Raw genomic sequence first — 27,648 nt, 5'->3', positions numbered from 1 at the left:
CTATGGTCATTTAGTACCCAAATAAAAATATAACTTTTCACCTGGCAGTGTACGAATAATCAATCAGATAATTTTTTCTGATTTTAGATGATGTTTCTTTGTTTGAGCGTTGTTCATTCAAATCCACTCAGATCAAAAAAGTTAAATGATGGGCATGATGGGCTGGAGCAGGACAATCATTCACATGCCATAGAATGGGCAACAAAGGTGAACGGAAGGAAGGGGCTATTAGCTGGCAGTTTATCAAGTAATCATGAATTTGACTTTTCTGATATTGGATGATGTTTCTTTGTTTGACCGTTGTTCAATCAAATCCACTCGGATCAAGAAAGTTGAAGGATGCAGATGATGGTCTGGACCAGGAGAATCGTTCACATGCATTGTTTTGGGCAACAGAGATGAACGGGAGGAAGGAGCTATCAAGTGGCAGTGTATGATCTGGAAATTAGGTCATCGTTGTCATGGAGTTCCTGCACTCATGGATACCATTGAAGCTCAACTAATCCAGGATGGCGGGGTAGCAGAACACAGCTTGTAGTATTTTCTTCCTCCAATACAACGCTGTTCAATGGCAGATCAACGATCAGCATTCGAAGCACGAAAGCACCAAGTAGTATCCTCGCTTGTTGAAGCCTTGGATCCTGAACGACGAGACAAATCGCCCAAAGGATTCATTGACGCACCGATCCTTGACTTGATCCACACAATCAATGAGCACCCCGATTACTACACCACTAGCAGCTGTTCCGGTCGTATTGCTATCTACTGTGAAGGCCTTGAAGATGATTGTGATACGACAACTACCAAGGGTGGCACATGGTTGTATGTCACACATGATCCTGTCGATATTCCCCATAATGCTGATAATGATTGGATTCTACGATTGCTATTTGGACAAGAACGTGATCGTGTTGTACTTGGTAGTGCATGCGATGAGCTTACAAGCACTTTGATGAATTGGCAAATGATTTACTTCAAGTTTGAGCCATTGGTAAGATGAAAAGATCAATGACATGTGCTTGTTTATTCATACAAAGGGAATTCAAATAGATCCTTCATGTGGAGTCGGCATCGTTGGAAGCATCCATGCGTCTCAATAGTCTGGCTTTTCAAGCAGGTTATCAAAACAGTGGCATCACACCTTCACGTACACGAGAAATGTTGGCCATCCGCAGTACTCACAAGTTGGATACGCCTATTGCCTATATTCATCCATCCACCAAGAGAATCCATTGCATTGTCGATCCCGGTTATCTTTTCTTACTTATGCACATGTCCAATGACAAGTTTTCTCAGAATGCTGATCGCATGAAGCTCTTTGAAGAAGCCATGAAGAAGGAAGTAACTGCCAAGAAGACTGAGTTGGCCACGGAGACAAAAGAGCAACGTAAGGAACGGAAACGAAGGGAAGGATTGGCAAGAAGAGAGGCTTTGGCAAAATTAGATACCCCCAGGAATAGCACACCTGATGATGCGATTGATATGGGAAGTCTTTCTTTAGAATAAAAAGTTGTATTTTGTATTATAATGGTTCAACATCAATAATGCTGCACATGCTATTAACCATATCCTGACCCGAACCCATCACCCGATTTAAAGGCTACTATACAGCACGTGACCCACATAAACCACATACATCCACAACAAGCATTTGTATAGAAGCAATTGATATCTTGTGAATGAAATGAGAGACCATGGCCTAGTTTAATGACTTAGCTTCTACGGAATGTTCTTCCACTATAATGGGATAGATGTTAGTAACCTCTTTAATAAAAGATGATGTATGTCAACGATGATCTTACCTAACGGTCTTCTTTTCGGCATTGACATTCTCAGGCTTAGCTCTGTTGAGAACCTTCAAGAAATCTCTGACGCGTGCTCTCATTCGAGTGTGCATATATGCCTTGGAGCACTTGATGTGGTAGTGCAAATAGTCACGGAAGATTTGGATTCGAGAAATGGTCTCTTCACGGACATCACCCTTGACAAAGTGTTGTGGGAAAAGCACTATCATGCATCGTTAGCCATTTCCCCCTGCATCCATTTCATCCACCGCCCAACGTTTACCAAAGGTCACATAGCTGGTATCATGCGAATCCTGCAAACCCAAATGACGGAGCTCCATAGGTGGTTCACGGGTTGAATACAAGACTTGAGGAGCGTTTTGAAGAGCAGGTCTACGACGAGCATCAACAAATTCCTATGTATCCCCCCTTGTCAGTATACATAGAAAGACATTTGATTCAATCACTCTACACTTGCCTGCAAAAAGACCTTGCCAAAGATCTTGTCGGTCTCATCCTTAAACTTGGTGCTAAAGATAACGGTGACACGATCAAAGCTGGACTTGACGTAGATGGCTTCTTCGGAACGATAATGCACTGCCATTAATTCTGATGTGGGGTTGGGCTTCTCGTTGTCTTCGTATTGGGCTTGTTCTTCAAATGCGCGTTCAAAGGGTGCTGCCAAGAGATTACGCTTTAACAAAGATACCTTCCGAATAAGGGCATCTTGGCCATCTAATGCGTATCTTAGCAACCATGATAATATGTCACTATCTCCCTTTCCACCAAAGCATACCTGCGTCTGTAGGTGCTTTATCCAAATCAATAACCAATGTTACGTCGTAGTTGGGCTCGGGAGTAGATGCCAAATAATCGCCATATTCGCGTTGTAACACGTCTGTGGCTCCATGCGATACCAACTCCTGGTAGCAACCCCACTGCAACGAGATATGAAGAACGTTCTTTGATTCGGGAGTCGAGATATTGTAGGTAACGCCGTCAAAGTCGACCACCTTCATGTCGATACCATCGCGTTTTCCCCTTCGATACAATAAAGGAAAAGAGAGAGAGAAGGATTAGCTACTCATGGCGCCATGCAAGTGGTCAATGTCGTTGTCATCTTGAGTCAATGCTTACTCTTTCAGTCTGGATTCAAGAGCATCCTTTAGGATAACATTGTAGTAGTCGAGTAGGATCATGATGTGCTGCTTGAAGGGAAAGAAAGCTGAAGTTGAAAGATGTGTCTGTGCCAGCTGGGCCTAAGTTAGTAGGTCAGATGCCTTCCTCCCGGATATAAAAAGAGGGTTTAACTTTCATCACGCATCTTGTCTCACTTTGTCCGAGCTTGTTCTTTGACTTTCTCTCTCTCTCTCTTTCTTTTCTCTCGTTGTTGTTCTCGCCTTTGAAAACTACTCATAACACATACTCTCTCTCTCTTTACGACCTTTTACTTTCAATACTCGTATCTTCAATGGTCATTCTGATATCTTCGACCCTTGCTATCCTAGCTCTAGCGGTGTTGTATCGACCTTATGGTGGTTTCTACTATAAAACAACAATGTCGCTCGTCTGCATGGCGTTTTGCGCTTTATGGGGTGTCTTCGCATCGCTCATTTTGCCATTGTTTGGAAGAGCTGATCTGATCAACTGGTCCGTGGCTCGTGCCTACTATTATTCGTGCAGTTTCTTTACCAAGCTCTCAGTCACTATTGAAGGTGAAGAATACTTGGATCCAACCCGGCCTGCTGTCTACGTTTGCAATCATCAATCAAGCATGGACATTTTATTTATGGCAAGCGTCTTTCCAAAGGCTACTTCAGTTGTTGCCAAGAAGGCTATCAAGTACTATCCTTTCCTCGGCTGGTACAGTAAGTATCCTGCTTTCAATTTTTCACGTGAATATTGGATATAATGCTTATATATATACAAATGTTTCTAGTGACATTAAGCAAGGCCATCTTTTTGGATCGAAAGAACCGTGAGAATGCTATCAAGGAAGCTCGTCAAGCTGCTGAGAACATCAACAACAAAAAGGTATGTATAAGAAGGATGGTGGTCATTGTACTCGTAGTAGGAGGAGGGATGGGTGATTGAGCGGAGAGAATGGACACACAAAGAAGACGATTGGGGGAATGGGGCCATCACTCGAAAGGTGATCTGCTGAGATTCGATGTGCACATTTTGGGTGTGGATATGCGTGCTCTTCATTGTTCATTGATGCTTACTGATTCTTTCATGTGCTATTAGACAAGCGTCTGGCTTTTCCCCGAAGGTACTCGTGGTCATGCTGCTGAGATTGATCTCCTTCCCTTCAAGAAAGGTGCCTTTTACATGGCTGTTCAAGCACGTGTACCTATTGTTCCCATCGTCGTCGCCAATTACAACACCTTTTATGATTCCAAGACTAAGCGCTTCAATGCTGGTACTATCAAGATCAAGGGTAAGTGCTCTATATACTCCTAAGAGTGGCTCTTTTACTAAATGCAAATGTCATGTGCTATAGTACTTCCACCTGTACCCACATCAGATATTAAGGAGGATTCCGAATCCATCGACAAGTTGAGCACGGGCATTCGCTCTGATATGCTTGACACTCTTAAAGACATCTCTGTGCGTGCTGACAAGAAGACACAGTAAACATGACAACATTTTCCCGCTCCCCAAATCATGTCGACAACGGCTATCACACCATCTTTTACTCGCTAAATGCACGTGTACATTGTACCATAGAGTATTCCTTCTCCTTCTTTTTACCCCTCCAATTACTTTTTTTCCATGTCAAGAACGATAGAGCATCGTTTTACTATTTTTTTGAAGCATGATTTTACAGAATACAATGGATAATCTGATGTCGAAAGGAGATGATTATTTGGGAATAGCCTGATGGTTATATGTGCACGGTCACTTTATGCGAAGATGTCATGCTACACCATGTTGCGTGAATACATACATAGATCGATGGCAAGTATGTGTATTGATTGAATAATGGGAAGGGATTAAATATGCATGCACAGGATAAAATGAACAAAAGTGATAAGATACAATGAACACACATAAAGAATCACTCTTCTAGCTTCCTTTTCCGTGACCTACGCTTGCCAGTGTCTTGTAATCCGGATGATGATGATTTGCGATGTCGACCTCTACCTCGAGCTGGTAATGTAATAGTATGCGTTGCTGCCGCCACAGCTGCTGCTTCACGCGGGATATTCACAACTTCCCCAGTATCACCTCCATTTGCCGTGGTGGTCTTGTATGGTGCCCATGTCAATAACTCCATTTTGGCTGTTGGGCCTCTTTGTGATTTGGGCAACTTGTTCTTGGATAATTGGATCTCGTATTTTGCACTCTTTTCATTGAACCGAAGCATGTTGTTTGCTGCTAACGTATCCACTGTATCTTGTACTGTCATATGCACGGCTTGGCTCAGCTCTGATTTGTATCTCGTTAGTATCAAAATCCTCGTTGATGGGTTTATTCACCCTACCTTCCACGCTCATGATTCCATGATTCTTTTGCAATTCTTCCCATATTCGACGTGTCCAGTATTTGCGATAACTCAAAAGTCCTAGATCCGATAATGGACGCTCCGGTGTTCCAATTTTGCCCTCTTTTTGTGATAGCATGTAGCCTGCAAACATCCTGTAAGCGATTGCTTTGTGTGGCCCCTATCCCTATTACACTTACTAAAGTCGATGAGAAATTGACCATATCCTTTCCTTTGATGAGACGGCAAGGTCACAATGCATGACAAATTGTAATCCAACAACGATTGTTTTTCCTATGCTTCTGTTTATCAGTGCCCTTAGTTCCCATTAGGGACATAGCAATGCCATGACCATTTTGTAATCCTTCATCCCTCCTCCCAAACCATCACATCACCTACCTTTGAAAAATAGCCCACAAAATGACATCCATGTACATCGGTCTCCGTGAGAATGTAAAACAAAAAGGGCTCAACATCATAATACAAGGTCTTGTGGTCCAAAAACATCTTCGCCAATAAGCATAGATTTTGACAGTAAATCTATATCGCAACCTCCAGTCAGCTCATTCCTCAATCACAAAAAGAAAACATCACTCTCACCTTGTTCTTTCGACCATCCACTTCAAAGACTGAAAGTATTCCATCACGATAAATCTCATCGCCAGGTGGGTGCTTCATTGGACATTTGGCCTAAGAGATGCCCAATGTTAGATAGTTACCAACACATGCGCTTTATCCATATCCTCTAACCTTGTGTCGTTTGGCGATGAATGCGCTCTTCATATATCTCAAACAAAAATCACATATGTGAAGTACTTCCAGTTGACTGTACTCTTCAGGATAAGGAGCCGGATACCACACATCAATGAGATATGAACCAATTTGCACCTTTTGAATACGACGTCGTTGATCAGGACCACCTTGTACGCTTGTGGATGATGCAGGAAACTGGAGAAAAGATTGTGTTGGAAGTGCAATAGGATGATGCCGTGGTCGAAGATCAAAACGAGAAGATGTGGATGATGATGGTGGTGGTGTAGGTGACGAGGGACTTGTAGACCTGGTTTCTGTATCTGCTGCTGTCGTCGTTGTCACCATGGAGTCGTCTGTGGTTGCTGGTGGTGTTGACGCTGCCGCTTCAGAAGTAGGAGGAACAGCCTGCGAGACAACAAAGACTCAATACCAAACCCCATACAAGCAAATGGCTTTAAGCATACCTCAATCAGGCGTTTGACTGCTTCAAAACGTTCAATGCTTTTACGACCAGGCAATCCACGCGCGTATTGGGGACCAAACCATGTCTGGCCGTCATATAAAGCCTTCAATGTCGAGTACATTGGCATATCCGAGGTTCCATTGAGACCATAAATATCGTTCTGATGATTGCTAGATGCCGTTGCTCTGGTGAAACGTGGTTTCCTCGCAAGGTCTTTTGTCATGGAAGCTGAGAGAGAGTGGGGGAGGAAGTGGGTGGTGTGTGAGTGAAAGAGGCGGACTTAGAGAGTAGTCGCACACAACGAAAGATGCAGGATCTATATGCGACATGGTAGCAACCGTATCCAAGTGTCTATTTGCAACTTGATATCAGGTTCAGCATGAGTAATTAGCAATGCCTTATAGACAATGAAAAATGAAACAGTTTGTTTGAATCATAATGAGAACTGGAAACGCAAATGTATTCTTTGTTTGTATAGTAGCAGTAGTAGTACTAGTACTCAAGATGTTCAATCATCCTGAAATACTTCTAGCTATCATATCCACCAGTGCTCTAGAATGAAGGTCGTTCAAGGTTCTTGCGCGCAGCATAGAATTCAGGCTTGACATTGAAGAACTATTTGTAAACCAACATGTTAGCTGCATCCACTCCTTTTCATTACACTTCCAGTTCCTCCTTTTCTTTTTCCATACCTTGATGTTTTGGTGCTGTTGAACACGATTCCATGGGTCAGGGTTATTCTTGCGGTCAACCAAGATTTCTGGATGGGTACGCAAAAGGTATACTAGTGGGGGAGGGATGAATGTGATTAGATTTTTACGCTAAATGGTTTGATGGACGACGTGTGGTGTAGGGAATGCTTACGTGGATATCTACAGAAGAACGAAAGCAATATGAGATTTCTGTTACACATGACCATAGCGTTTTCCGGTATAATAAATGATAACATACGTGACAGCAGCAGCGCAACCAGCTCCAGCGAAGAGAAACAGCGGCGCTAATGCCGGATTAGCCTTCATAAAAGTTACGAATGCCATGCTTGTTGTGATGAAAACAAAAGAAAAGAAGAAAGAGAGGGGTGATTGAGGAGTGATTACGTGTTTGGTGCATTTTGCTTTGTTTGCCCTTTATATAGGCGAGATCATGCGCCTGCAGTTCCCACAGCCTCTCCCCCTATCTTCTCACGAAATGTTAGGCACTGTTACTCTAAATAATAATAGTGCACTTTTCATATACCCGTCATCATCATGCCCCAGCGCCATAAAAGCACCGCCAAGATACGACATAGGATACGCTGTACTTTATCAAGCAATGTGCTCCATTCACTTTTCTTTTGGGTCATTTGTTTCAAAGCCGAGAAGCCTTCATGACTATTCCTTCATCTCAATCAAACAGCTATAGGGTATCCCTATAGGGTATCCACCTTGAAGATAGCTCAAGAGGGTAGCATTGCATCGTGAAAGTTTGCATGAAGGACATTTCTTATCCCGCCTTTGCCAGCTTTAACCCATTTTTTCCGACGTAGTAAATGTATTGCCAATCTGGAAGAATGAAGCGGGGGGATAACCCGAAAGTAGTGTATCATTTCTGGTGACACATCATACAGCGTCTTTGTCTTGAACATGTCCATTACGCCGCCGTCGTCGATAGATTCAATCATCACCCTACGGATCTTGGTAATGATAAGGTAAAGGTTGTGGCATCCACGGTGGCTACGTACGCTGTTCAGAGTGCGAATAAAGTGCTTGACTTTTTTCCCGCTTGATGCATTCTCCCACTTTCCATCATACAAACAACGTTTCCCTCACATGATTCTCGCACACCAACATTCATGTCAGGGGAACGTTGCATTGACGTTTTTGCTGTCAAATGCGTCATTGCATAAGCTACGTCTTGTGATATTCGTATCCAAACGGCTCACCAAATAGACATAGAGTGTTGCCACAGCTGTGCGACACCGCTGCATAATATCATTCTCACACACCAAAGACCATTCCTTTTTGGTTTTTTCTCCCAAGCAACTAGGATCTCCATTGGTACATTCGATATGCGTGTGTACAAGACAAGCTTGTGTTGAACGTCATCTCATTCTAATGATAATTAAAGCTGTGTGCGATATACACTAATTGCCTGGCTATGTAAGATCGGCTCTTTCCAAGAGCAAAAATGGGATTTGCTTTCTCAATAAGGGTCTCTCGATATACATTCACACGACGCTCCTCACTTTGACCAACAATTTTTATCTTAATATAGCTTCTTACAGGATATGAGATACATAGCAAAGAGAAGATGAAGCAAACTAAATGACACTGGGAGGGGGGGTTACTGAGTATGGCTATCGCTATGCGCGTTGACGCGAGCTGAATGAAAATTTGGATCGCGCGTAAATCGCGTATCTTGGTTGCTGGTCTCCTTCTTCTACCTATTCACAAGCATAACACAATGGCTTCCAGTGCAAGCTCGAGCGACAAGTAAGTTCAATTTCTTCTCTTGGCATCAGTAGACTAACCGATCGATAGAAGGAACGAACTCTGTGGACCCGTGACCGAACAGCATGCCTACCTCGAGCGCCGAGATGCAACCTTTGACGATCTACCGGATCGTGCAGCGACACTCGTTGTCAAAGACAAGGCATTCCATCGACAATTTGCCAGTATATACTTTATCCGATTGCTGAAGCTGCGTCCAGTTATCCAAAATGAGGCCGAGCAACGGTGGGGCAAGCTTACAGGTGTGTGTGTGCGTGTGTGCGGTTTCCAATGATACGGTACTTTTGACCACTGACAAAGGATCATAGACAAGCCAAGTTATGTACCCAAGGTGCTCGATGTCACTCACAAACGCTGCTACATTATTGGCACCGTCTATGTGGATATGAATCTCAAACCCAATGTCTTGAACGATCTTGCCAAGGACCATGCACTCATTGCCCCTGCTATGCCAGCAAAATATCGATCCGATGACAACCGCATATCTATTGAAGACGAATCAGGTCGTATTGTATTGACAGGTGCAGCATTGGAAAAGGAATTCTGGGTCACAGGTAAGAGAGGAGAAGATACGGTTGATATGTTGATCACGTATCCTAATGTGTATTGGATAGGCATGATTGTGGGATTGTTGGGCAAGGAAACTCCTGAAGGCCTCTTTGACGTTCATGAAATCTGTTATCCTGGTATCCCAGAACAGCTTCCACTTCCAAAGCGAGGTAAGGTATATGATAAAGGAGTTGCACGGACATGTGGATCTGACAAGAGAGGCTATAGAAAGCAACAAGTACATTGCCTTGGTTTCTGGGCTGGATCTCGGCTCCAAGGGCTCCTTTGATATCAAGACACAATTGTTGACTGAATACCTATCAGGAGAATTGGGTGGTCCAGATGTAAGTAGGATGATGGATTCTTCATTGATTGATCACCAACCATGGATATGATAGGATCAAAAACAATGCTCCAACATATCGCGATTGATCATTGCAGGCAATTCCATTGGCGATCTTGAGCTTGCGGAGGACCAAGGAACTACAGTAAGGGTGAGATGAGCAATGCATATGCTGGAAGATGCTGATTCAATCATAATGATATAGAAAAAATACGGCCAAGAGTTTATTCAATATGATTACGAGCCATTACATCATTTGGATGAGCTTTTCGAAGAACTTTGTGGCACCATGCCCATTGATATCATGCCAGGGGAACGGGACCCTGCAAATCGGCAACTACCACAGCAAGCTATGCAGCGATCATTATTCCCAAGATCTCATGCAATGAAGAATCTCCGTATGGTCACAAATCCATATTGGTGCAAGGTGGATGACGTTGTGTAAGTGAGAGGAAAATAAGCCATCGACATCAGGATGCTAAGTGAATGTATACATAGCGTGCTTGGAACTTCTGGACAAAACATCGACGATGCTTTCAAGTATGTGGATGCGGATACTCCGTTAACGTTGGCAGAGCGTTGTATGTTTTGGAGGCACATTGCACCATCAGCTCCTGATACATTATGTACGTACTTTTTATATCACGTTTGAGGATTTGGGAAATTCTTCTCCTTTAACTTACACTTTTCCTCTTTCTCTCTTCAAGGGTGTTATCCCTTCCAAGATCAAGACCCCTTTATTGTTGAACAGAGCCCTCATGTATACTTCGTTGGTAACCAATCCAAATTCGAGCATAGCTTGGTTGAAGGTAAGACGCATCATGGACTACGATGGATGATGGAAGGGTTGCTGACAAGCGTATTCTATAAAAGGTGCTGATGGACAAAAGATTCGCGTGATCATGGTGCCTTCATTTGCCAAAACTGGATCGATCGTCCTGTTGAATCTCTCCAACCTCGATTGCACAGAAATACAAATCATCGATAGCGATAGAACAACACTGCAAAATGAAAATATGGATACATCTGAGTAAAGCAACGACAAAACATACACCGTTGAATGTGAAAGGATACCAGCAAGGGACATGTGTGACATATGGAGACGACGTTCTAGGCCACCTGCACCACAAACATCGGCCAGGGGTGCGTACAAGGATAGATAATTTGCATATATAAACCACACTTCTATTTCAATGCTTTATTTCTTTGTGTGTATGGGTGAATGTGCTTGTGATCGTTGATACCGATGGATACGAGAATATACATGGCTTTTATGGAAGATGAAATTCGAGGTGGCAACCATCTTTCGATTTCTACATATCTGGGCTGCTGCAGTGGATCGATGTGGAAACGATTCAGGGCGAGGAGGGAAGCGGGGAGATGCAAAAGGAACAAGACCTCATCCATACAATGAATGAAGTATACGTACATGTAATCCAATCAATGCACATACAGGTCAAATTAATGCACGCCAAGATGGTGTAGCTGTGATGGTAGTGATGGTATTGTGGTCAATCAATGGGAACTTGGAATGTGATAGCCAAAGGGTTATGCAACGTGAATGTGATGGATTATCAAATCGGTGGCAAGAGCAATGATGATGATGTTCGCAACGCATGGAAGGGGAAATTAGGGCATACAAACAAAGAAAAGTTAGGGTATATGTTTTGCATACGTTGTATGATTGATGGCTGTAGTATGTTTCCCTTAACACGTTGTTCATTTCCAATAAAACACAAGAATGAATGAAAATCACAATAAGCAGAGTCATTGTCTAATTGACATTTGCCACTCTGCATATGATCGGCCATGTTCAGTGTCATTGCTGTGCTAGAATTATGTGTCTTTTCTCCCCCTAACAGAGACCCATGCTCCTGCACATCCCTTTCTTCCTCTTCCCCTATTGCTCTTTTTTCTTCCCATCCCTGAACGTACGAACACATACACACCTCATTCTACCTACGTATTGCAAGCTGTGCTATGTCAACCGCTTAAGAAAGTCTCTCGTTTACGAGATGGGTATTGCCGTTTATGCGTGTCACGCTTATGCATACCATATTACGTCGCACAATAACATACATCCAAATGGATGTTGATGGACACATGCGTTGCTGTGCTACCTTTTTACGCACGTACATCTGAGATCGCTTACCATCAAATGAAACCAAAAGCACGCGTCAATGTAACGTATGACACAAAGTTCACATTGCAAAAGGAGAGGAAGGTACCATGCAAATCCAGAGGAGTGTTGCACAAAGCGTGCTGGTCAAATGTCATCATTACATGACATTACCGGATTGGCATCCTATGTACATGTGCCAGCAGCAATTGTTTAATGGCTTTTCACATCCACCTAAAATGACTCTGAAACATGCTGGTTTTTTCGCATGGGGATAAATTCGAACGAACAGGAGAAGATGAACCAACTTCAATAAGCTTTTTGTTGTCCCATATAAGGTTTGCTTGGCTGGTTGGCTTTGCGTTGGATCATGAGGAGGAGAAGAATTCCATATTCATTGTTTGCTGTTGTAATCCAATGTTGTGTCTCCCATGTGTCAAACTTTGACATCAAAGACTTTTTCACAAAATGGACGACCAAACGACCATGAAGAGAGGGAAACAGGGTATGAGCCACTTTGATGTCATTTTTCACAAGATACAAGAACCCCTATTCCTCTGACTGCTCCGTTTATCGCACGAAAGACGGTACAGTTACTGGTTCGACGTATCGGAAGGGGTGCAGCAACAGCTGCATTAATGCCTCTCTCTCTTTTATTCGGTTGCTGCTCTTGTATTCTCTTTTTCTTTTTTCATCTCCCTCCTCTTGTCAATTTTTACTCCCCCACTACTCTCCTTCTCTTTTTTGGTTTCCTACTATTACACAACGTCGCTCCTACCATCATCATCAGCATTATCAATATCGCTAGTATCTTAAGCAACAACAAAAATTCAAGAAGCATTTGAATGCAAATGGCATCGTACTGGTATTCAACCGATGGGATGGATCACAAGCGGCTTTCAAGTCGACATCTCGATATGCTTGACAATGCATACAAAAATCGCACTCGAATCAAAATCTTTGATGATTACGCTTTTGGACCTGAGGTGGCTGCTATAGCCGATCCCTACCTCGGCACAATGACAGCAGGCGAGATCCATTTTGGATTATACCGCAACCCTACTCTACGCGTGAGTGGGGATGGTATGGATGATTTGGACAATCTTATCCTCTTGGATAGCACAGCTGCCATGTTTCAATTTTCGTCGTCGTCGTCGTCGTCATCATCGTCATCGTCTGGATCATCTCCTTCAACCACGGATAACTCGTGCGTGCTAGTAGCATCACACAACTTTTTGGGCCAGCGAAGACACTCTTTCCCTGCTATCAAGAACCACAATAATAGCAGCAAGAAACGATCGGATCCTTCACCAACACCAAATCATTCAGCTGGTCAACGTCCAAATCAAGATGAATGTGTTTGCTGCATCATCTCATGAGCTGACGACGTGTGTTCCCTTTTTTACGTTAACCTGTGTTTATAATATCCCTTCTTTTTTATTATCTTACCCGCTTCAATATCCTAGTACATAATCTCTCACACGCTCTCACACTCGCTCACCCACCATCGTTAATGCTTTTTCTTTTTTCAGCAGCATCAGCCGTGTAACATTAATGCACTGATGATTCTTTTCTGTTTGATGTACCTTTACCATCATGCTCCCACCATTCCACAATTGTGGTTTTTCCCATCCCATTCTCTTGCTGCTTATCCTTCGTTATGTTTTACCATTACTAAAGAAAAACAGATCATCATCATCATCAACGTCAACTTTGCATACATCAAACCACCACCAGCAGCAAAGGGAGTGAAGCCATTCATCATCACTACTCAACATCAGCAGGGATCTGCGACCCTGGATGTCATCTTATGCAGGTTCCGTACTGAAAGTACCTTATGGAATTGAGATTGGGTGGGGTTAATGCTGGATGAAGATGGACCATTAGCTCTGGGGCATGAAAGGTTGAGCTCATTCATGCTGCAGTGTGGTGTGCATGTTTGTGTATACATGTCAATCAAGTTATTCGTCATTATGCATCGCTACGAAAGGGATCATCTGAATTGAATGAGAGCCGACAATGACTAATACATCATTAGACAAAGGGGAAAGAAAAGGAGCAATAGCAACTTAGAGTCATAGTGTCATTCAACAAGTACATGCACCAACATGGTCGTCTTCATTCATCCAACATTATATGTATACATACCTGCTCGCGTAGCAGTATTAATGGGAGCTCCCATATATGAATAGCTTATTTGATTATCATTCTCTTAGCAGTCTTTCTACATCCATGGTCTCTGCTAGATCATGCATGCGCATGTACGCCTATGTGCTCATCAACGTATATGCGCTTGCGCCTTTTTGGGCGAATTTGGTTTCAGACATCAACGCTTTGTGCCACACACAACCATCACCTTTATTAACAAGTGATAGCTTTCTTACATGCAATGATTGCTTTTCAAATTGATCTTCTCGCATCTTGTGTAATACCGTCACCTTTTGCGACAAAGGAGGTTTTTGGGGAGGAGGAGGATGTAAGGAGAAATCACATCCATAAATGGAGAAAATGACATTTTCATCTATTGTTCACATAACCACCACCATCACTGACACCATCGTTAAATAGAATGACATAAGGGATGAGAGCTGAGAAGCCGTTGTTGCCGAAGATGTTGTGGATGACGACGATGAAGAAGTATCAGGGGCACGATACGTCGTTGAGGCTTGTGCTGCATGATGCTGAATAGATTCGTCAGATGGACTTTTGCAGTGGAGCTTGATACGGCAGCGGTCAATACAGCCTTGTTGGTCCTTGCATTCCTTTTCACATATTTCCTTTTTTCCTGTACACTCAGCTGTCGATCTCAAGCCATTGGATCGGCGTTGTAAAGCCTGATTTTGTCGTCGTCGTATGTTGTTACAATTACTATCAAGCCTACCCCAAGCATAAAAAGTCAATGAGATGTGATCATTTTTCGTATCACACGTACGCTTTACACCTCTTCCCATTCCAACCAGGAAGTTTCGTCTCGTGATAATGCATGATGGGCCTTTCTTCTTGATGCACTAGTAGGCTAAACTTTGCGTGTTTGTTAAGAAACGTAATTGGTAATAGGAGCAATTTTTGGGCTTGCTGCAGCAGACGTGCAGTGTGGGGCTTAACCACATGCATATGAAGCATTTTTCATTCTTGTTTCTCGTACCTCGCTGCTGCAGATGCATCTGCAATTCTATCCGTCAATAACGATTGGGCATCCAATTGAGATGAACCATGTTGAGCGATTGACTGGCGGTCATCTACGATAAGTCTATTACTAGCTAATGCGGGAATTGTTGCTAGTTGCATAGCAACGACTAGTACTACACGTGCCGTGACAGCCATGAGCTGCATAATCTTTGTGGGTAGAGGCGACAAAAAAGAGAGGATTGGGGTGATGATGAGCGTAAATTTTGCGGACTAAATAGATTGTAATGGTATGCATAATTGCATTTCTTCGTGTATCCCTTCCCCTCGTCTCGTGGTGTAAATGTGAGTGAAGAATGATGTGTACGGTGCAAGAGTGGTAACCCAGCACGCTATAAGCACGAGCATTGGTATACACAAACAATGGACTGAGGATATAATAAGAAACTCGTTATGCAACAACAAAGAAGAAGGATGATGGGTCTGATGACATATTCAACAAAGGTTTGTGGGCTTACGAAAAGCGAGCTAAGGATGATTTGGATAGGTTGTACACAGCCCAAGCGTCGTTCATGCCAGGGCCAGGAAAGGTTTTTATAAAAGAAGAACAGCATTATGTATTTGGGGGTGAAGCGTAATGATAATTTGGGGGGAATCCACGCGAGTAAGTGTGATGGTCCAAAAGAAATATCAAAAAAGGAAAAAATAAAGCAAAATGAGTGATGATACTTATGTACAATGAATCAAAACTCGGCGTATGTGTCTTTGACGCTGTACCTCGTTTTCTTGTCTCCCGAAGAATCAAATCATATCATCATCCACTGGTGAACTCTTCTCCTCCCCCAATAACATCGCCTCCTTATATCATTTCTTTATATACACAGGAGTTGAAACAATACTGGGCGCTCCCTTGTCATCATTATAGCTTCATCTGTTGATCCCGGCGGCTGGTTGTTGCTTGCTTCTGCTGCTGCTGCTGCTTGTTGCTGCGTGTGATTTTTACTTATCAAGGGGAAGGGGAATTAGGCCAGTGTGATCCCTATCGGAACGCATCTCTTTCACATTTCCCTTTTCTTTCTTGTTTTGCATCTTCTTTACACACACACATACCCGTTTATGATATGCCCTCACACACTCTATCAATTCTTATTCTCTGTTGTGCCTTGATTCTATTCACCTGTACCGTCTATGCAACATCATTCAGTCAACCACGTCCTCCGACCAACTTGACAGCCCCGATCGATGCCGACTTGGTACATCCTTGGACTCATCAGGTAGATCGGCATTCCCAATGGGCCGCAGATCTCGAGTTTATCGCGTAAAAGGGAATGGTGAAACACTAACGGTTATATTTGTGTACCACAATGTCAACATAGGTGTGCGCCAATATCGAGTTGCACAAGGATCAATGCACGTTTGTGCAGTCAGCATGCCATGGCTTCAGTGGTCTCTACTTGCGCTTCTACTATTGCACGACTCTATGGAAACCTATCGCCGTTGCTGCTTTGGTAAGTATCAATGACGATCATCATCATTATCCATCCCTCTCCTCATTCTCATTATTTCGATTGCAACCTAACCTATGTTGTAACTCTCGCATGTATGTTGTTGTTGTTCCAGTGCTCAGCATTGCTGCTCTTGTTTGGCGCAGTCAGCGTGGTGGCATCAGACTTTTTCTGTAAGAAGGATCAAAAGAGACACCTGATGACTTTTTATTGATGCTTGAAAACGCACATTTAGGTCCTAATCTCCAAACCATATCCGCCAAATTACAACTCTCAGAAAGCATGGCAAGTATTACATTGCACCATACACACACAACACATGGTCCATCTGACATTATTATCATTAGGCAGGCGTCACCGTATTGGCTTTTGGAAATGGAAGTCCTGATTTATTTAGCACGTTCAGGTATGGTTGGTGGCTGTTGTTGTATGCTTGTCATTGATGCAACATGCAACATTCTCCTTGTTTCCCTTGTTGGGCTATTTGGCCATCTCCTGATCTTTTGCGTTGATACATAGTGCCATGGACTCTGGTTCAGGATCGTTAGCCATTGGTGAATTGATTGGAGCATGTTTCTTTATCACGGCCATTGTCGCAGGATCGATGGGGATTATCAGGCCGTTCCAATCCAAGCGCATTACATTTATGCGAGATGCAACATTTCTCACAGGTGCCATCATGATGATTACATGGATTGTGTATCACCAATGCATTTATTGGTATCATGGAATCGCCCTCATTGCATATTACCTTATTTATGTCCTGGTCGTCATGCTGGGAGCCTACAACTTTCAGGGGAACAATGCGCCCAACAGCAAAATGGAGGAACAGCGATCAGTAGCAGAGGAACTTATTGATGAGACTACACGCTTGTTGGGTGGCGGATCATGTAAGTTAAGGGGTTGCGAAAGAGAGTTAGCGGATGAACAACAAAGAACGGGCGTTAATATGGAAAGGCTTGCATATTTGTGTATATTGACGAAATACCCTTTTCTAGCACGGCAACAACAATCCAAACCACCTCGGTTGTCCATACCCATCCATGGATTTGCAACACCAGGAGGAGCTGTGGAGCACCATTTAGGTCACATTATTCGACCCATGACAGCAAGATCCCTTTCAAGGCATTCTTTACGCATCGATACCCATTCCACAGGCTTTCCACGCACAACAAGTACCAGTGGCTCAATCTCTTCACGCCTAGTACGACAGCCCATGACACCACGCGTCGGCATTAGAACTTCATTTTTTGGTGCTATCGAGGTAAGAATAGATTAAGTTGGGGTTGATTGACACTTTTTTCCCCTTCTTTATCTTCTCCTGCATCATTTATTGGAGGCTCATTTTAAACGCATCTATATTATCATATGACCAGTTTCAACAACATGTCAAAGCTATGCGTCGAGCCACAAGCTCAAACCAATTTCCAGCGAGTCCTAGCACTACAACGACTACCAACAATCATTTGAGGCGACGTCAAATTTCGATGCCACATTGGGGAAAGCAAAACAATACTGGAGGAATGTCATCAACAAGTGTGGCGGCAACAACAGCAACACCAGGGGTGCATGTATCCTATGGTGCCCGTAGTGCAACGATTGGTAGACCACGAGCATCCACTGTCAATGATCACCTACTCACAACTCAACGACCCAATAATCATCACAACAGCAACAATGGACCCATGTCACCCGATAGCACGGGGAGCAGTACTGGATTGGCTGAAGATTACTTTGCCTATTTATCAGCAAACCAACACAACCAATGTCCAATGATGGAGTTACCTGAACAAGAAGTGTGTCGCAGTGGTACCGATCTTACGATTCCAGAGATCCGTTTGGCTCCACCCAACAATAATAATGCAATGCATCCATCATCATCACCCAATGAACCAAGGAGATTGCGCAGGGGAAGCACATCCCTTCATGTACCCCCAAGTCCGAGCATTGCCAACACCGAAGATGATATCTACGTGTCAGCACGCCAAAGCCCAGCTGTCAGCCCGTCGCCATCCATGTATTATGTTCCTCATCATCACTCCCCCGATCACCGTTCCATTTCCATTGTCCTTTCTCATGTCGATAATCAAGGCGACTTGCCATTTGTTCAACGTGCCCTCGAACCACACTTTGCCCTACCAGAGTCTCGAGCTTCATGCACAACCTGTTTCACAGCATGTTGCCCACAGCTTATGGATAGCGTGCGTCAAGCACTTTTCCCAACGATGCAAGATTGGTGCGAAAAGTCATGGTTTTGTAAACTCAGCACGCTTATTGCCGTGCCTCTTGTCCTTGTCTTCACTCTTACATTACCCGTGGCTGAACAGGAAGGCGGTGTTCAAGTGGATGATTTCCAAATTCTTGATGAAGATGAAGATAATGATCCTGCAAAGCATCTTTATTTGTCCGTTGCTACCGATGATGGCTATTCAGATATCATGGCTGATGACCCCTTAATGCAAGATGAATTCCAGCAGCAACAGCAACAACCTTGGTGTCGTTGGCTCCTTGCTTTGCAAGCTGTTTGTGGTACCACATTCCTTGCTGTTGTCATGGCAAGTAAGTAACACGTTATCGATCCTATTAGAAGGTGACATGCAATCATTCACACCGCTTTATTGTAGTCAACGAATTTATTGCACCCGTGCACATCGTATTTGGTTTTGCTGCAGGATGCATGCTGGCAGGTTTGGTGTTTATTGGAACGGATGCGGATAAACCACCAAAGTGGTCTTGGATGTTATCATTTGCCGGCTTTTTCGTTGCGCTCAACTGGATCTTTTTCCTTGCCAACAATATGGTGGGCCTACTCAAGGTATATCCATTCATTAGTTTGTATGTGTATCTTTTCTATTGACACTTTGTGCATATAGGCCCTTGGTATGATCTTTGACATTAGTGAAGCCATCATGGGATTGACTGTGTTTGCTTTGGTATGTATGAATCATTATTGCATGACGTGATTGATTTATCCCTTCTGACATCCATGGATAAAAAGGGCAACAGCATTGGTGATTTTGTGGCCAACACGGCGATTGCCAAGATGGGATTCCCTACAATGGCCATCTCAGCATGTTATGCAGGTCCGCTTTTGAGTAAGTACAAGTAGAAGATGTTAGCAGCGATATGGCAATGTCTCATTAACGCTGTTTTTAGACATGGTGCTTGGTGTGGGTGTCTCATCGTCGTACCAAATTTTCAAGACCGGTAAACCATACCAATTGGATATTGCACCAACGATCCTTGTATCAGCAGCAGGACTCATTATGGTCTTACTGAGCACGCTAGTGGTGGTGAACCTGAACAACTATTACATCAACAAAAGGCTGGGAATATGGATGATCGCCATTTACATGATTTGTTGTATCATCAACGTAACACTAGAGTGGGGCATTGCTCTTTGATCCTTATACGCACAACAAAAAATACATTTTATTTTCTTGTATCACCTATGTAATGATGATCTTCCACGTGAATATTCAGCGCGGGATGCATGGCAAAAGAGAATAACGAGGCACACACACACACACGCACACGGACATAAGGGGGGAGGGTTGTTGTCGGAGAGCAAAGTGATATGAAAGGGAGGGAGAGAGAGGTGGGGAGAAAGGCACCATTCAAAAGGGATGAGTTGTACGATATCACTTGGAAGCTTAGTGTAACCAGGCAACCAGCGGAGCTGGGTATCTAAGAGCATCCAAAGAGGAAAGCGACTCATTTCATATAGTTCTCAATTAAAGCTTACAGGTTCTTTTTCTCTTCTTACTCTTCTTCTTCTCTCTCTCTCTTTACAGCTAACCTTGATCCATGGGAGCAGTGTGCTGCAAAGGGGAGGAACTTGATTTCTCGAATCAAGGTATGACGTTTGACAGCTATGGTGGGAATTTCACTCTCATATCATGCATATCCCTCTATGTATCTCTCTCTTTCTTTTTACAGTTGAGCTTTTCCATTTCTATCTACTACGGGTAACGACACGCGTTTACAACTCTCACTTGTCTCCCACGTTTACACTCACACAATAAATGCTATTGAAAAGGTCATTGGCAAAGGCGCATTCGGCAAAGTCCACCTTGTCCAACACAAAGGCACCTTGCTCGAGTACGCCCTGAAATGTATTCACAAGGACAAATGCGTCGAACTTCGAGCAGCCAACAACATGATTTCCGAACGACGTTTATTAGAACGCATCAACTATCCACTCATTGTCAATTTGCGATACGCCTTCCAGGATGATGACCACTTGTTCATGGTTCTCGACCTTATGCTTGGCGGTGACCTTCGATTCCAACTTGAACGCAACGGCCCACTCAGTGAACTTCAAGTACGCTTTTATGTCGCCGAGATTGCTCTCTCACTAGCGTATTTACATCGACGACGCATTGCTCATCGGTAGGATGATATGGATGGATGATGTTGATGTATGACACATATTGATTGTTGTGGATTTACAGCGATCTTAAACCAGACAACATCTTGTTGGACGAGGACGGCCATGCTCATCTCAGTGATTTCAATATTGCTACACAGTTCAATGATAAGCGACCCCTGCGATGGTCAAAAGCAGGCTCATTAGCATATATGGCACCAGAGACTTTGGATAAGCGTGGTTACTCTACATCCGTGGATTGGTGGAGTTTGGGTATTATGGCATATGAATTACTCTTTGGCAAGGTAAATGAAAGAAGGAATGACGATGCGATGGAAAAGTATACATACCAACAGCCATGGTTAGCGCCCATTTGCAGGTTCAACCAGTGACGATGTTGTGGACGCCATTCTCAATGATCCTCTTACTTTTCCGGAAGATGCTCAGCAACATGTGTCTGAAGAATGTCTTGATTTGATATCCAAGGTACGGCTTTATTTTGTCTCATGTCATTCATTAGCAAGTGAATTTAATTTAATACATTGTGTCACCGACACATTTAGCTCTTGAACCGATCGCCGTTTGAGCGTTTAGGCTGTGGCCCTGGAGGTTTTGACCAATTCAAGGCACATCCTTGGTTTCATGGTTTGCAGTGGAATCAGTTGGAGAACAAAGAAGCCACGCCGCCTTTTACTCCTAGTGTAAGTAATGTACAGAGGAAGGAGATGGGGAGATACATACGCCCAAAAAGTTGGGAGGCGAGCGGGATGTCAAAATGGTGATCAAGGAACAAGATGTGGATTTCTCTGAATACTAACTTTGATGTTTTTTATTAGAAAAAGGAATCTAATTTCGACGCTGTTCATGAGCTTGAAGAATTATTGCTAGACGGTGAACCTTTGAGACCACGAAAGCGAGCATCAAAGTCAACATTTTCAGATGCTGATACCTTATCTGAAGCAGCACGTGCACGACAATATCTTGAAGAAAAGTTTTTACCGTTTGATTGTACCAAGCAAGAGAGTTGGGGACAATATCGTCATCATCACCATGACAGCATTGAAGCGGAGACCAACTCAGCTGTACGAGGTGTAGTGACAGCAGCAGCAGCAGCAGCAGCAACAACAACCACAGCAGGGGATGAATCCCGATTACTGCGACGTATCGGAGGTGTGTTGAATGAGCATATCGACAATGCAAAGTATCGTGGCCAGGGGTACATGCCAGCCCCAGTTGAGATGGATGAAAGCGACGATGCAAGTATCACACGACTTTCGACAAAAGCATTGGTGGATAAGACTGTATGATAACCCTTCTTCTTCAAATTTCACCAACATCTCACGTATACCACATGGCAACCTACTATACACAGCTCTTTGTTTTCTTTCGTCACATCCTGTAGCATGCAACATACCAATGTCGTTTGAGTTTTTCTTTTTTCCCCATCTACCATGTACACACACATACATACACACACTATTATATGTAATGTCATCAAAATACACATTAAAGCACCCAAAAATTAATCACTAGGATATTCAACAAAGGATTCGATGCGTGTACTTGTTAATTTCAGGGTCGTTGATAAAGCGACGCATAGCATCAACATTCATTTGGACTTGTACGTCGTACATGATTCCCTTGGATTGCCCACTTCGACCAAATAACACGAGGCAACCATCGCCACCTGCTGTAATGTATCCTCGTACACGGTCCGGATTGCCGTATCCGAAATCAAGTTTCCAATATGGCAGGTTTGACACGTCACTCGCTGTCACGTGCGTGCTTGAATTGGGCTGATAGGAAAGATAATGCACTGTCATGTCATCATGGATGGTATATAGCTTGCTGAGACCATGAAACAAGGATGCTTTTAGGGTAGCCATTTGTTGCCTAAATTGAAGAGCGTGGCAAACTAGATCCGATTCCTTAGCTTGCTGTTTGGTTGTGGATACAGCGCGTGTGCTAATCAAAAGTTCTATAGGTCAGCTTGTGTGTGTGTGTGTGTATGCATAGCTAAAGGAATGTATGCAATTTACATCATCCAGTTTCCAAAATAAAAATCCATGTTCTTCATTTTGGAGCGACCATTGACGCCAACCACCATCTTAACAGGTTCATTATCAGGTATGTCACGGGATCGAACAATGGCTCGCAACAACATGGCAAGCAGTGCTTCCTTGGTGGATAGCCAGTTACGTGTGAGAATCATATCCTGGGTATGGGCATCACGCTTGCACTTTTGTAAGCCATCCGATGCAAATTCCAAAATAACACTTTTCAGTGGTGCAGGACCATGGGGACTTGTACGTGCATACTTTGGCTGATCTTGATCACGTGCTGTAAGCGTAACTTTTTCATCGTCCACAAGCCGATGTTCCTCACGATAATGATCCAGTACTTCATCCGTAACAACCGTATGCTCAGGAATGGTTAATAATTGTCGATCGAAAAAGTTGGCCTTGTTGTATGTTTGTCCTCGAGCTTGCTTTGCCCAAGCATCAAGAAAAAGACAACCTGAATACTTGTCCGCGATCTTGTGTAGGATCATGATCCCTAGTGCAACACCACCATCTGCAAAACGTGTGGTCTGTACAGCTACCAAAGGATCCTCAGGCCGTGTATAAAAGTGTATAGGGAACAAACGATGGTAATCTAGTTGATTTGGCAGGTACCCTGATTTCTCAAAGTCGGCCAAGTCAGCGTGATACACTGCTTCCTATAGATTGGGCATTGATTAGGCTACTACTACAACCATCACCATGCTCTTGTTACATTTTACCTGATATAAAACACCCGCATCGTTACAATCAATAGCATCACGCCCTCGGCCAACATCTACAAGTCGACCCGCCAACGGGTAATAATCAACCAATATGGCTGATAGCGATTCGGTTAAAGTATCCATGCTCATGAAATCAGCAGCTTGCTCTGGATTTGTGTAAAAGAGTAGCATGGGTGTATACGATTTGAACATGACCACATCCCAATCTGTCAAGGGCATGTAGCCTTCCTTCAGTGTCATGGTTGCTGGTTTTACCCATGTTTGATGGGTGTATTCAATGTGAGGTTGATGTGGATAATTCATGACGTCTAATGCTAAGCTACGATGCTTATGTACAAGAAGAAAGAGAAGCACCACACACAAAAACTCGATTGATAAGGATGGATGCCGTCTACTCGGATGTTTATTTCTTGAGCAGAGGAAATTGTAATTTGCTTTCAAAGCCTTGACTGGGTAGGTCACGAAAATTAGGGATATCCATCTCAAGGTTGTTTGGATGAATCTCTGGAAAGAAGGTTTCAATCGTCTCTATCAGCAATTCATACATGACCTAAACAAGGATAAAGGAGCAATAAGTATAAACCAAAGAAGAATCACATGTTTCTTTGTTTTATGTTACGTGGTTGCCATTGGCATTAAGATGCAGACCATCGGTCGAAAACTCGGATAACTTGTTGTCGCCACCATCACCACCGGCACGTTTCATTAACCTTGACCAAAAATCTGCCACCACTACACCTCGCTCTTCACCCAATGTGCGTACTGCATGCGCAAACAGCTTTGCATTCTCAGCTGTACGATTCATTGGATCTCCTTTTTCATCACAACGTTGCTTCCACTGAGATTCATTGACAGGTGGTGGTGTCACAAGCATAATTCCCAGCTGTGGATTATAATGCGGAGAATCAGGGGATTTGATCATGGATATCATCGTATCGAGATTTTGTTTGAAGCGATCGATTGGTAAGTGCTGCTGTGCATTTGGCAAAGCTGCATCATTTGCACCAAAAGCAATAATGATCAATCGCAGCTGTGCGGCCGTTTGACGTTGTCTCTCCACCGTTGGTAGTAGTTGTCGCAAAATAGGCACACCCCATTCAGTATTGTAGCCTATACAATCAAATGTTGGCCACGTTGCTATGCTATTGTCGTGATCCACCACTTCTCCCATATACTTGCCTGCATATCCACGATTAACAACATCCATCTTTCGTTGGTATATCTGCAATACGATATGTAAGCAGCCATTGGGGTGGATCATCGGCATCTTTACTTACATCAGCGAGACTCGCCCCAAAGCCAGATAGCGTTGTGTCAAAGCTCATCTTGAATACTTGGTTAATGATCAAGCTAGCACGCTATTTTAGGTTGTCATGGTTTGTGCTGTACCTGGGTTATGGAATCCTACAGCCCTTGTCAGCACAATCAATGATCTTTTCTTTTCTCCAGGCAACGAACACCATAATGGTATACGTGCCACTCACTCCAAATAGGCATATCTGATGATAGGAAGGCTCCATTTTGTGGCAATCACAGACCATCAAAACGACATGGCCAGTGTTTTATAATTCCACAAGTCGGGAAAAAGGAGTATAACCATCGCGTGTATCAAGGTCAATTCTCCGTGCAAGGTGAAGAGTGATTTGGTTGATCGTCGGCACACACTTCCTAATTAGGACATTGGTTGCAACAACATGAGAGCGACGGTTGGGTGGCAACCAATTTTACTAAAACGGAAATGTGATCCCCATTAGGACACGACGCAGCATTTGGGGCAACAGCTCACCAAGCTTTATTTGGCTTTTCTATGCCAGGACATGTCATATTTCATAGCTATCTTGATACATTGGGGAAGAGATACATAATTTCAGGATACGGATCTAATCGAGAGGAGATACATAATGCATACACTTTTACCCACCGATGATGATGCTGTTGCGATGGATACCTCTTGTACCTATTGTACAGTTACAAGACATTGCCCTGGCATGTGTAATCCCATTGACAATATCCAAGCGAATGTGTAACATGAAGGTATAGCAGTGGTGGATGACGACAGGGCTTGAAACAAGACACCCAAAATTGGGCAGGGATATTGTTGCATGTTGTTGGACTTGTATCGCTTTTCACGTCTCTTTTGTATACCCAATGGCCCAAATGCATAACCCACCCGATCACGATGAAGCGCCACCACCATACACGGAAGCAGCAAACACAGCTTACAATCCAGCTTTTATGCCGAACTTGACGTCGCAACAAGCGAGTGCACATGCATCGACAACGAGTAATGAACCTGGGACACCATCTACGGCACCATCTGCACCTCCATTGTCGACGATAGCTGATTCGGCACCTTCGACACCGCTACCCCAGGCAGTATCACCACCACCTTTAGGGATGTATCCAGGAGGAGTGTCATCTCCACAGCAACCATACCCACATCATACGTATTATCATCATCATCACCAGGAACAACATCTTGTGAGTGGACCACAGCAGCAGTATTATCAGACAATGCCCATTCCCCAACATCAACATCAAAGCTATTTTCCAGGTGGATGGACGATCCCACAACAACTTCCACAACAAAGACAGCAACGCTATTTCATTGATTCATCCGAACGCCGATTCCCACTGGCGGCATTGTTCTTTTTGTTTGGATGGTAAGATATATAAGGCTTAGGTCGTCCTTCTCAACAAAGAAAGTCTAACTTTGGGGGGATCCATCTATCTACACAGGATCTGCCCACCTCTTTGGATCTTGGGAGCATGTTGTTGCAGTGGTAGTCGTAATCGTTACGAAGCATGGTGGGGCAAGGCGAATTTTATTATGGCAGTAATGTTTATCATTTCATCACTGCTATACTCGATGATGGCTATTACAGTGGGCGATTGGATGATTGGATTACACGTGTTCAGCTTGGCCACAGCATGAGATGCCCATTCTTTTACTTTTACTCTCTCTCAATCTCGCTTTTGTAAATCTAGTATACAACATGACAATATACATTGAATCTATTTTGGGGATGGTGGAGGAAGATGCTAAGATTGGATATATTTACATTTGAATGTATGCGTATGTGTATGTATGGTTATGTGCTTGTTTTCCCCTATAACTAGCTACCAATGTTTATTCTTCATCACTTGATTCACTCTCGGTCTCGGACATGACAGGCCGGTTGTTGTTGACAAAGAGCAGGTCGTCTTCATCTTCATCATTCTTTTTCTTTTGTGAAAACTCGGCAGGCCTTTTTGTTTCCCCCCATCCCATAAACGTTGGTCAATAAAATATACTTGATAACCCCTTTCTTCTGGAACTTACCATTGACCAGCTTGCTCAAGTTGCTTGATGTGTTGAGGAAAATAGACGAAGATGATTTCTCCACCAACCTTTTCAGATGTTGTTCCAATGGATGGATCCACAAGGACAAAATGGCCTAGGTATCACATGCATTAACAACATACGTCAAATGTGCGTATCGTTGACTTACCTCGCTTTACCCAAACAATATGACGAAACCGAGGCTGCAAGGTGACGAGCGTGCGATGGCCGTCAGTGAATTCAACTTCATGTTGATGATTGCCTCTTGGACCAAGTACACGAGCATACCGTTGTTTCGATCCCGGTTCAATCGTAGGAGGTGCAGCGTCCAGGATATCGGCTTCCAGTTGTTTTCTGCCCATATTTAAGAGAAAGAATGGTGTGTAAAAGGAACAAAGGAAAAATAGGTGGTGGCTGAGATGAACACTTATATAGAATATCAATGCAGCAGCAACCTATCTGGGTTGTTGTTTGTACAAGTCTCACAATGAATAAAAAAGAACACGTTCATATTAAAGATCTTTTAATGACGAGATAAAGAGGGAAGAAATATA

General features: G+C 43.4%; 14 protein-coding genes across 14 annotated transcripts; 7 read left to right on the top strand and 7 right to left on the bottom strand.

Annotated features, from left to right (window-relative positions):
* Positions 1 to 568: 568 nt before the first annotated feature.
* Positions 569 to 1,506, top strand: O0I10_003125 (uncharacterized protein; the record flags this gene model as incomplete). The annotated part of the gene is made up of 2 exons (XM_058483197.1): positions 569 to 991; positions 1,051 to 1,506. 2 exons carry the CDS (start codon positions 569 to 571, stop codon positions 1,504 to 1,506), a joined length of 879 nt encoding a protein of 292 aa, XP_058346286.1.
* Positions 1,507 to 1,712: 206 nt separating this feature from the next.
* Positions 1,713 to 2,803, bottom strand: O0I10_003124 (uncharacterized protein; the record flags this gene model as incomplete). Its single annotated transcript, XM_058483196.1, has 5 exons — positions 1,713 to 1,737; positions 1,803 to 2,007; positions 2,068 to 2,200; positions 2,263 to 2,519; positions 2,581 to 2,803. 5 exons carry the CDS (start codon positions 2,801 to 2,803, stop codon positions 1,713 to 1,715), a joined length of 843 nt encoding a protein of 280 aa, XP_058346285.1.
* A 539-nt stretch (positions 2,804 to 3,342) lies between these two features.
* O0I10_003123 (uncharacterized protein) lies at positions 3,343 to 4,421 on the top strand (the record flags this gene model as incomplete). Its single annotated transcript, XM_058483195.1, has 4 exons — positions 3,343 to 3,652; positions 3,724 to 3,818; positions 4,032 to 4,224; positions 4,288 to 4,421. 4 exons carry the CDS (start codon positions 3,343 to 3,345, stop codon positions 4,419 to 4,421), a joined length of 732 nt encoding a protein of 243 aa, XP_058346284.1.
* A 424-nt stretch (positions 4,422 to 4,845) lies between these two features.
* Positions 4,846 to 6,710, bottom strand: O0I10_003122 (uncharacterized protein; the record flags this gene model as incomplete). Its single annotated transcript, XM_058483194.1, has 7 exons — positions 4,846 to 5,216; positions 5,272 to 5,415; positions 5,472 to 5,565; positions 5,671 to 5,811; positions 5,872 to 5,961; positions 6,022 to 6,429; positions 6,489 to 6,710. The coding sequence occupies 7 exons, from the start codon at positions 6,708 to 6,710 to the stop codon at positions 4,846 to 4,848; spliced, it is 1,470 nt and encodes a 489-aa protein (XP_058346283.1).
* Positions 6,711 to 7,039: 329 nt separating this feature from the next.
* O0I10_003121 (uncharacterized protein) lies at positions 7,040 to 7,524 on the bottom strand (the record flags this gene model as incomplete). Its single annotated transcript, XM_058483193.1, has 4 exons — positions 7,040 to 7,102; positions 7,180 to 7,271; positions 7,352 to 7,359; positions 7,439 to 7,524. The coding sequence occupies 4 exons, from the start codon at positions 7,522 to 7,524 to the stop codon at positions 7,040 to 7,042; spliced, it is 249 nt and encodes an 82-aa protein (XP_058346282.1).
* Positions 7,525 to 8,851: 1,327 nt separating this feature from the next.
* O0I10_003120 (uncharacterized protein) lies at positions 8,852 to 10,902 on the top strand (the record flags this gene model as incomplete). The annotated part of the gene is made up of 10 exons (XM_058483192.1): positions 8,852 to 8,958; positions 9,010 to 9,218; positions 9,285 to 9,530; positions 9,591 to 9,695; positions 9,754 to 9,869; positions 9,924 to 10,013; positions 10,074 to 10,309; positions 10,367 to 10,494; positions 10,576 to 10,677; positions 10,742 to 10,902. The coding sequence occupies 10 exons, from the start codon at positions 8,852 to 8,854 to the stop codon at positions 10,900 to 10,902; spliced, it is 1,500 nt and encodes a 499-aa protein (XP_058346281.1).
* Positions 10,903 to 12,838: 1,936 nt separating this feature from the next.
* Positions 12,839 to 13,366, top strand: O0I10_003119 (uncharacterized protein; the record flags this gene model as incomplete). The annotated part of the gene is made up of 1 exon (XM_058483191.1): positions 12,839 to 13,366. The coding sequence occupies one exon, from the start codon at positions 12,839 to 12,841 to the stop codon at positions 13,364 to 13,366; it is 528 nt and encodes a 175-aa protein (XP_058346280.1).
* A 1,149-nt stretch (positions 13,367 to 14,515) lies between these two features.
* On the bottom strand, positions 14,516 to 15,311 carry O0I10_003118 (uncharacterized protein; the record flags this gene model as incomplete). Its single annotated transcript, XM_058483190.1, has 3 exons — positions 14,516 to 14,864; positions 14,920 to 15,003; positions 15,133 to 15,311. The coding sequence occupies 3 exons, from the start codon at positions 15,309 to 15,311 to the stop codon at positions 14,516 to 14,518; spliced, it is 612 nt and encodes a 203-aa protein (XP_058346279.1).
* Positions 15,312 to 16,234: 923 nt separating this feature from the next.
* On the top strand, positions 16,235 to 20,022 carry O0I10_003117 (uncharacterized protein; the record flags this gene model as incomplete). The annotated part of the gene is made up of 12 exons (XM_058483189.1): positions 16,235 to 16,387; positions 16,490 to 16,621; positions 16,734 to 16,791; positions 16,854 to 16,903; positions 16,966 to 17,024; positions 17,138 to 17,508; positions 17,617 to 17,882; positions 17,995 to 19,177; positions 19,243 to 19,433; positions 19,492 to 19,551; positions 19,617 to 19,713; positions 19,775 to 20,022. 12 exons carry the CDS (start codon positions 16,235 to 16,237, stop codon positions 20,020 to 20,022), a joined length of 2,868 nt encoding a protein of 955 aa, XP_058346278.1.
* A 403-nt stretch (positions 20,023 to 20,425) lies between these two features.
* Positions 20,426 to 22,294, top strand: O0I10_003116 (uncharacterized protein; the record flags this gene model as incomplete). The annotated part of the gene is made up of 7 exons (XM_058483188.1): positions 20,426 to 20,474; positions 20,558 to 20,586; positions 20,658 to 21,010; positions 21,073 to 21,292; positions 21,354 to 21,473; positions 21,551 to 21,688; positions 21,824 to 22,294. The coding sequence occupies 7 exons, from the start codon at positions 20,426 to 20,428 to the stop codon at positions 22,292 to 22,294; spliced, it is 1,380 nt and encodes a 459-aa protein (XP_058346277.1).
* Positions 22,295 to 22,525: 231 nt separating this feature from the next.
* On the bottom strand, positions 22,526 to 24,075 carry O0I10_003115 (uncharacterized protein; the record flags this gene model as incomplete). The annotated part of the gene is made up of 3 exons (XM_058483187.1): positions 22,526 to 22,952; positions 23,027 to 23,706; positions 23,770 to 24,075. 3 exons carry the CDS (start codon positions 24,073 to 24,075, stop codon positions 22,526 to 22,528), a joined length of 1,413 nt encoding a protein of 470 aa, XP_058346276.1.
* Positions 24,076 to 24,175: 100 nt separating this feature from the next.
* O0I10_003114 (uncharacterized protein) lies at positions 24,176 to 25,097 on the bottom strand (the record flags this gene model as incomplete). The annotated part of the gene is made up of 3 exons (XM_058483186.1): positions 24,176 to 24,322; positions 24,392 to 24,994; positions 25,050 to 25,097. The coding sequence occupies 3 exons, from the start codon at positions 25,095 to 25,097 to the stop codon at positions 24,176 to 24,178; spliced, it is 798 nt and encodes a 265-aa protein (XP_058346275.1).
* An 823-nt stretch (positions 25,098 to 25,920) lies between these two features.
* On the top strand, positions 25,921 to 26,707 carry O0I10_003113 (uncharacterized protein; the record flags this gene model as incomplete). The annotated part of the gene is made up of 2 exons (XM_058483185.1): positions 25,921 to 26,435; positions 26,512 to 26,707. The coding sequence occupies 2 exons, from the start codon at positions 25,921 to 25,923 to the stop codon at positions 26,705 to 26,707; spliced, it is 711 nt and encodes a 236-aa protein (XP_058346274.1).
* Positions 26,708 to 26,902: 195 nt separating this feature from the next.
* O0I10_003112 (uncharacterized protein) lies at positions 26,903 to 27,456 on the bottom strand (the record flags this gene model as incomplete). Its single annotated transcript, XM_058483184.1, has 3 exons — positions 26,903 to 27,020; positions 27,095 to 27,209; positions 27,264 to 27,456. 3 exons carry the CDS (start codon positions 27,454 to 27,456, stop codon positions 26,903 to 26,905), a joined length of 426 nt encoding a protein of 141 aa, XP_058346273.1.
* Between the last annotated feature and the right edge of the window lie 192 nt (positions 27,457 to 27,648).

The sequence above is a fragment of the Lichtheimia ornata genome (assembly GCF_029851405.1).
Source record: "Lichtheimia ornata isolate CBS 291.66 chromosome Unknown scaffold00009, whole genome shotgun sequence".
Taxonomy (NCBI): Eukaryota; Fungi; Mucoromycota; class Mucoromycetes; order Mucorales; family Lichtheimiaceae; genus Lichtheimia; species Lichtheimia ornata.
This window is presented reverse-complemented; position numbering and strand designations above follow the sequence as displayed.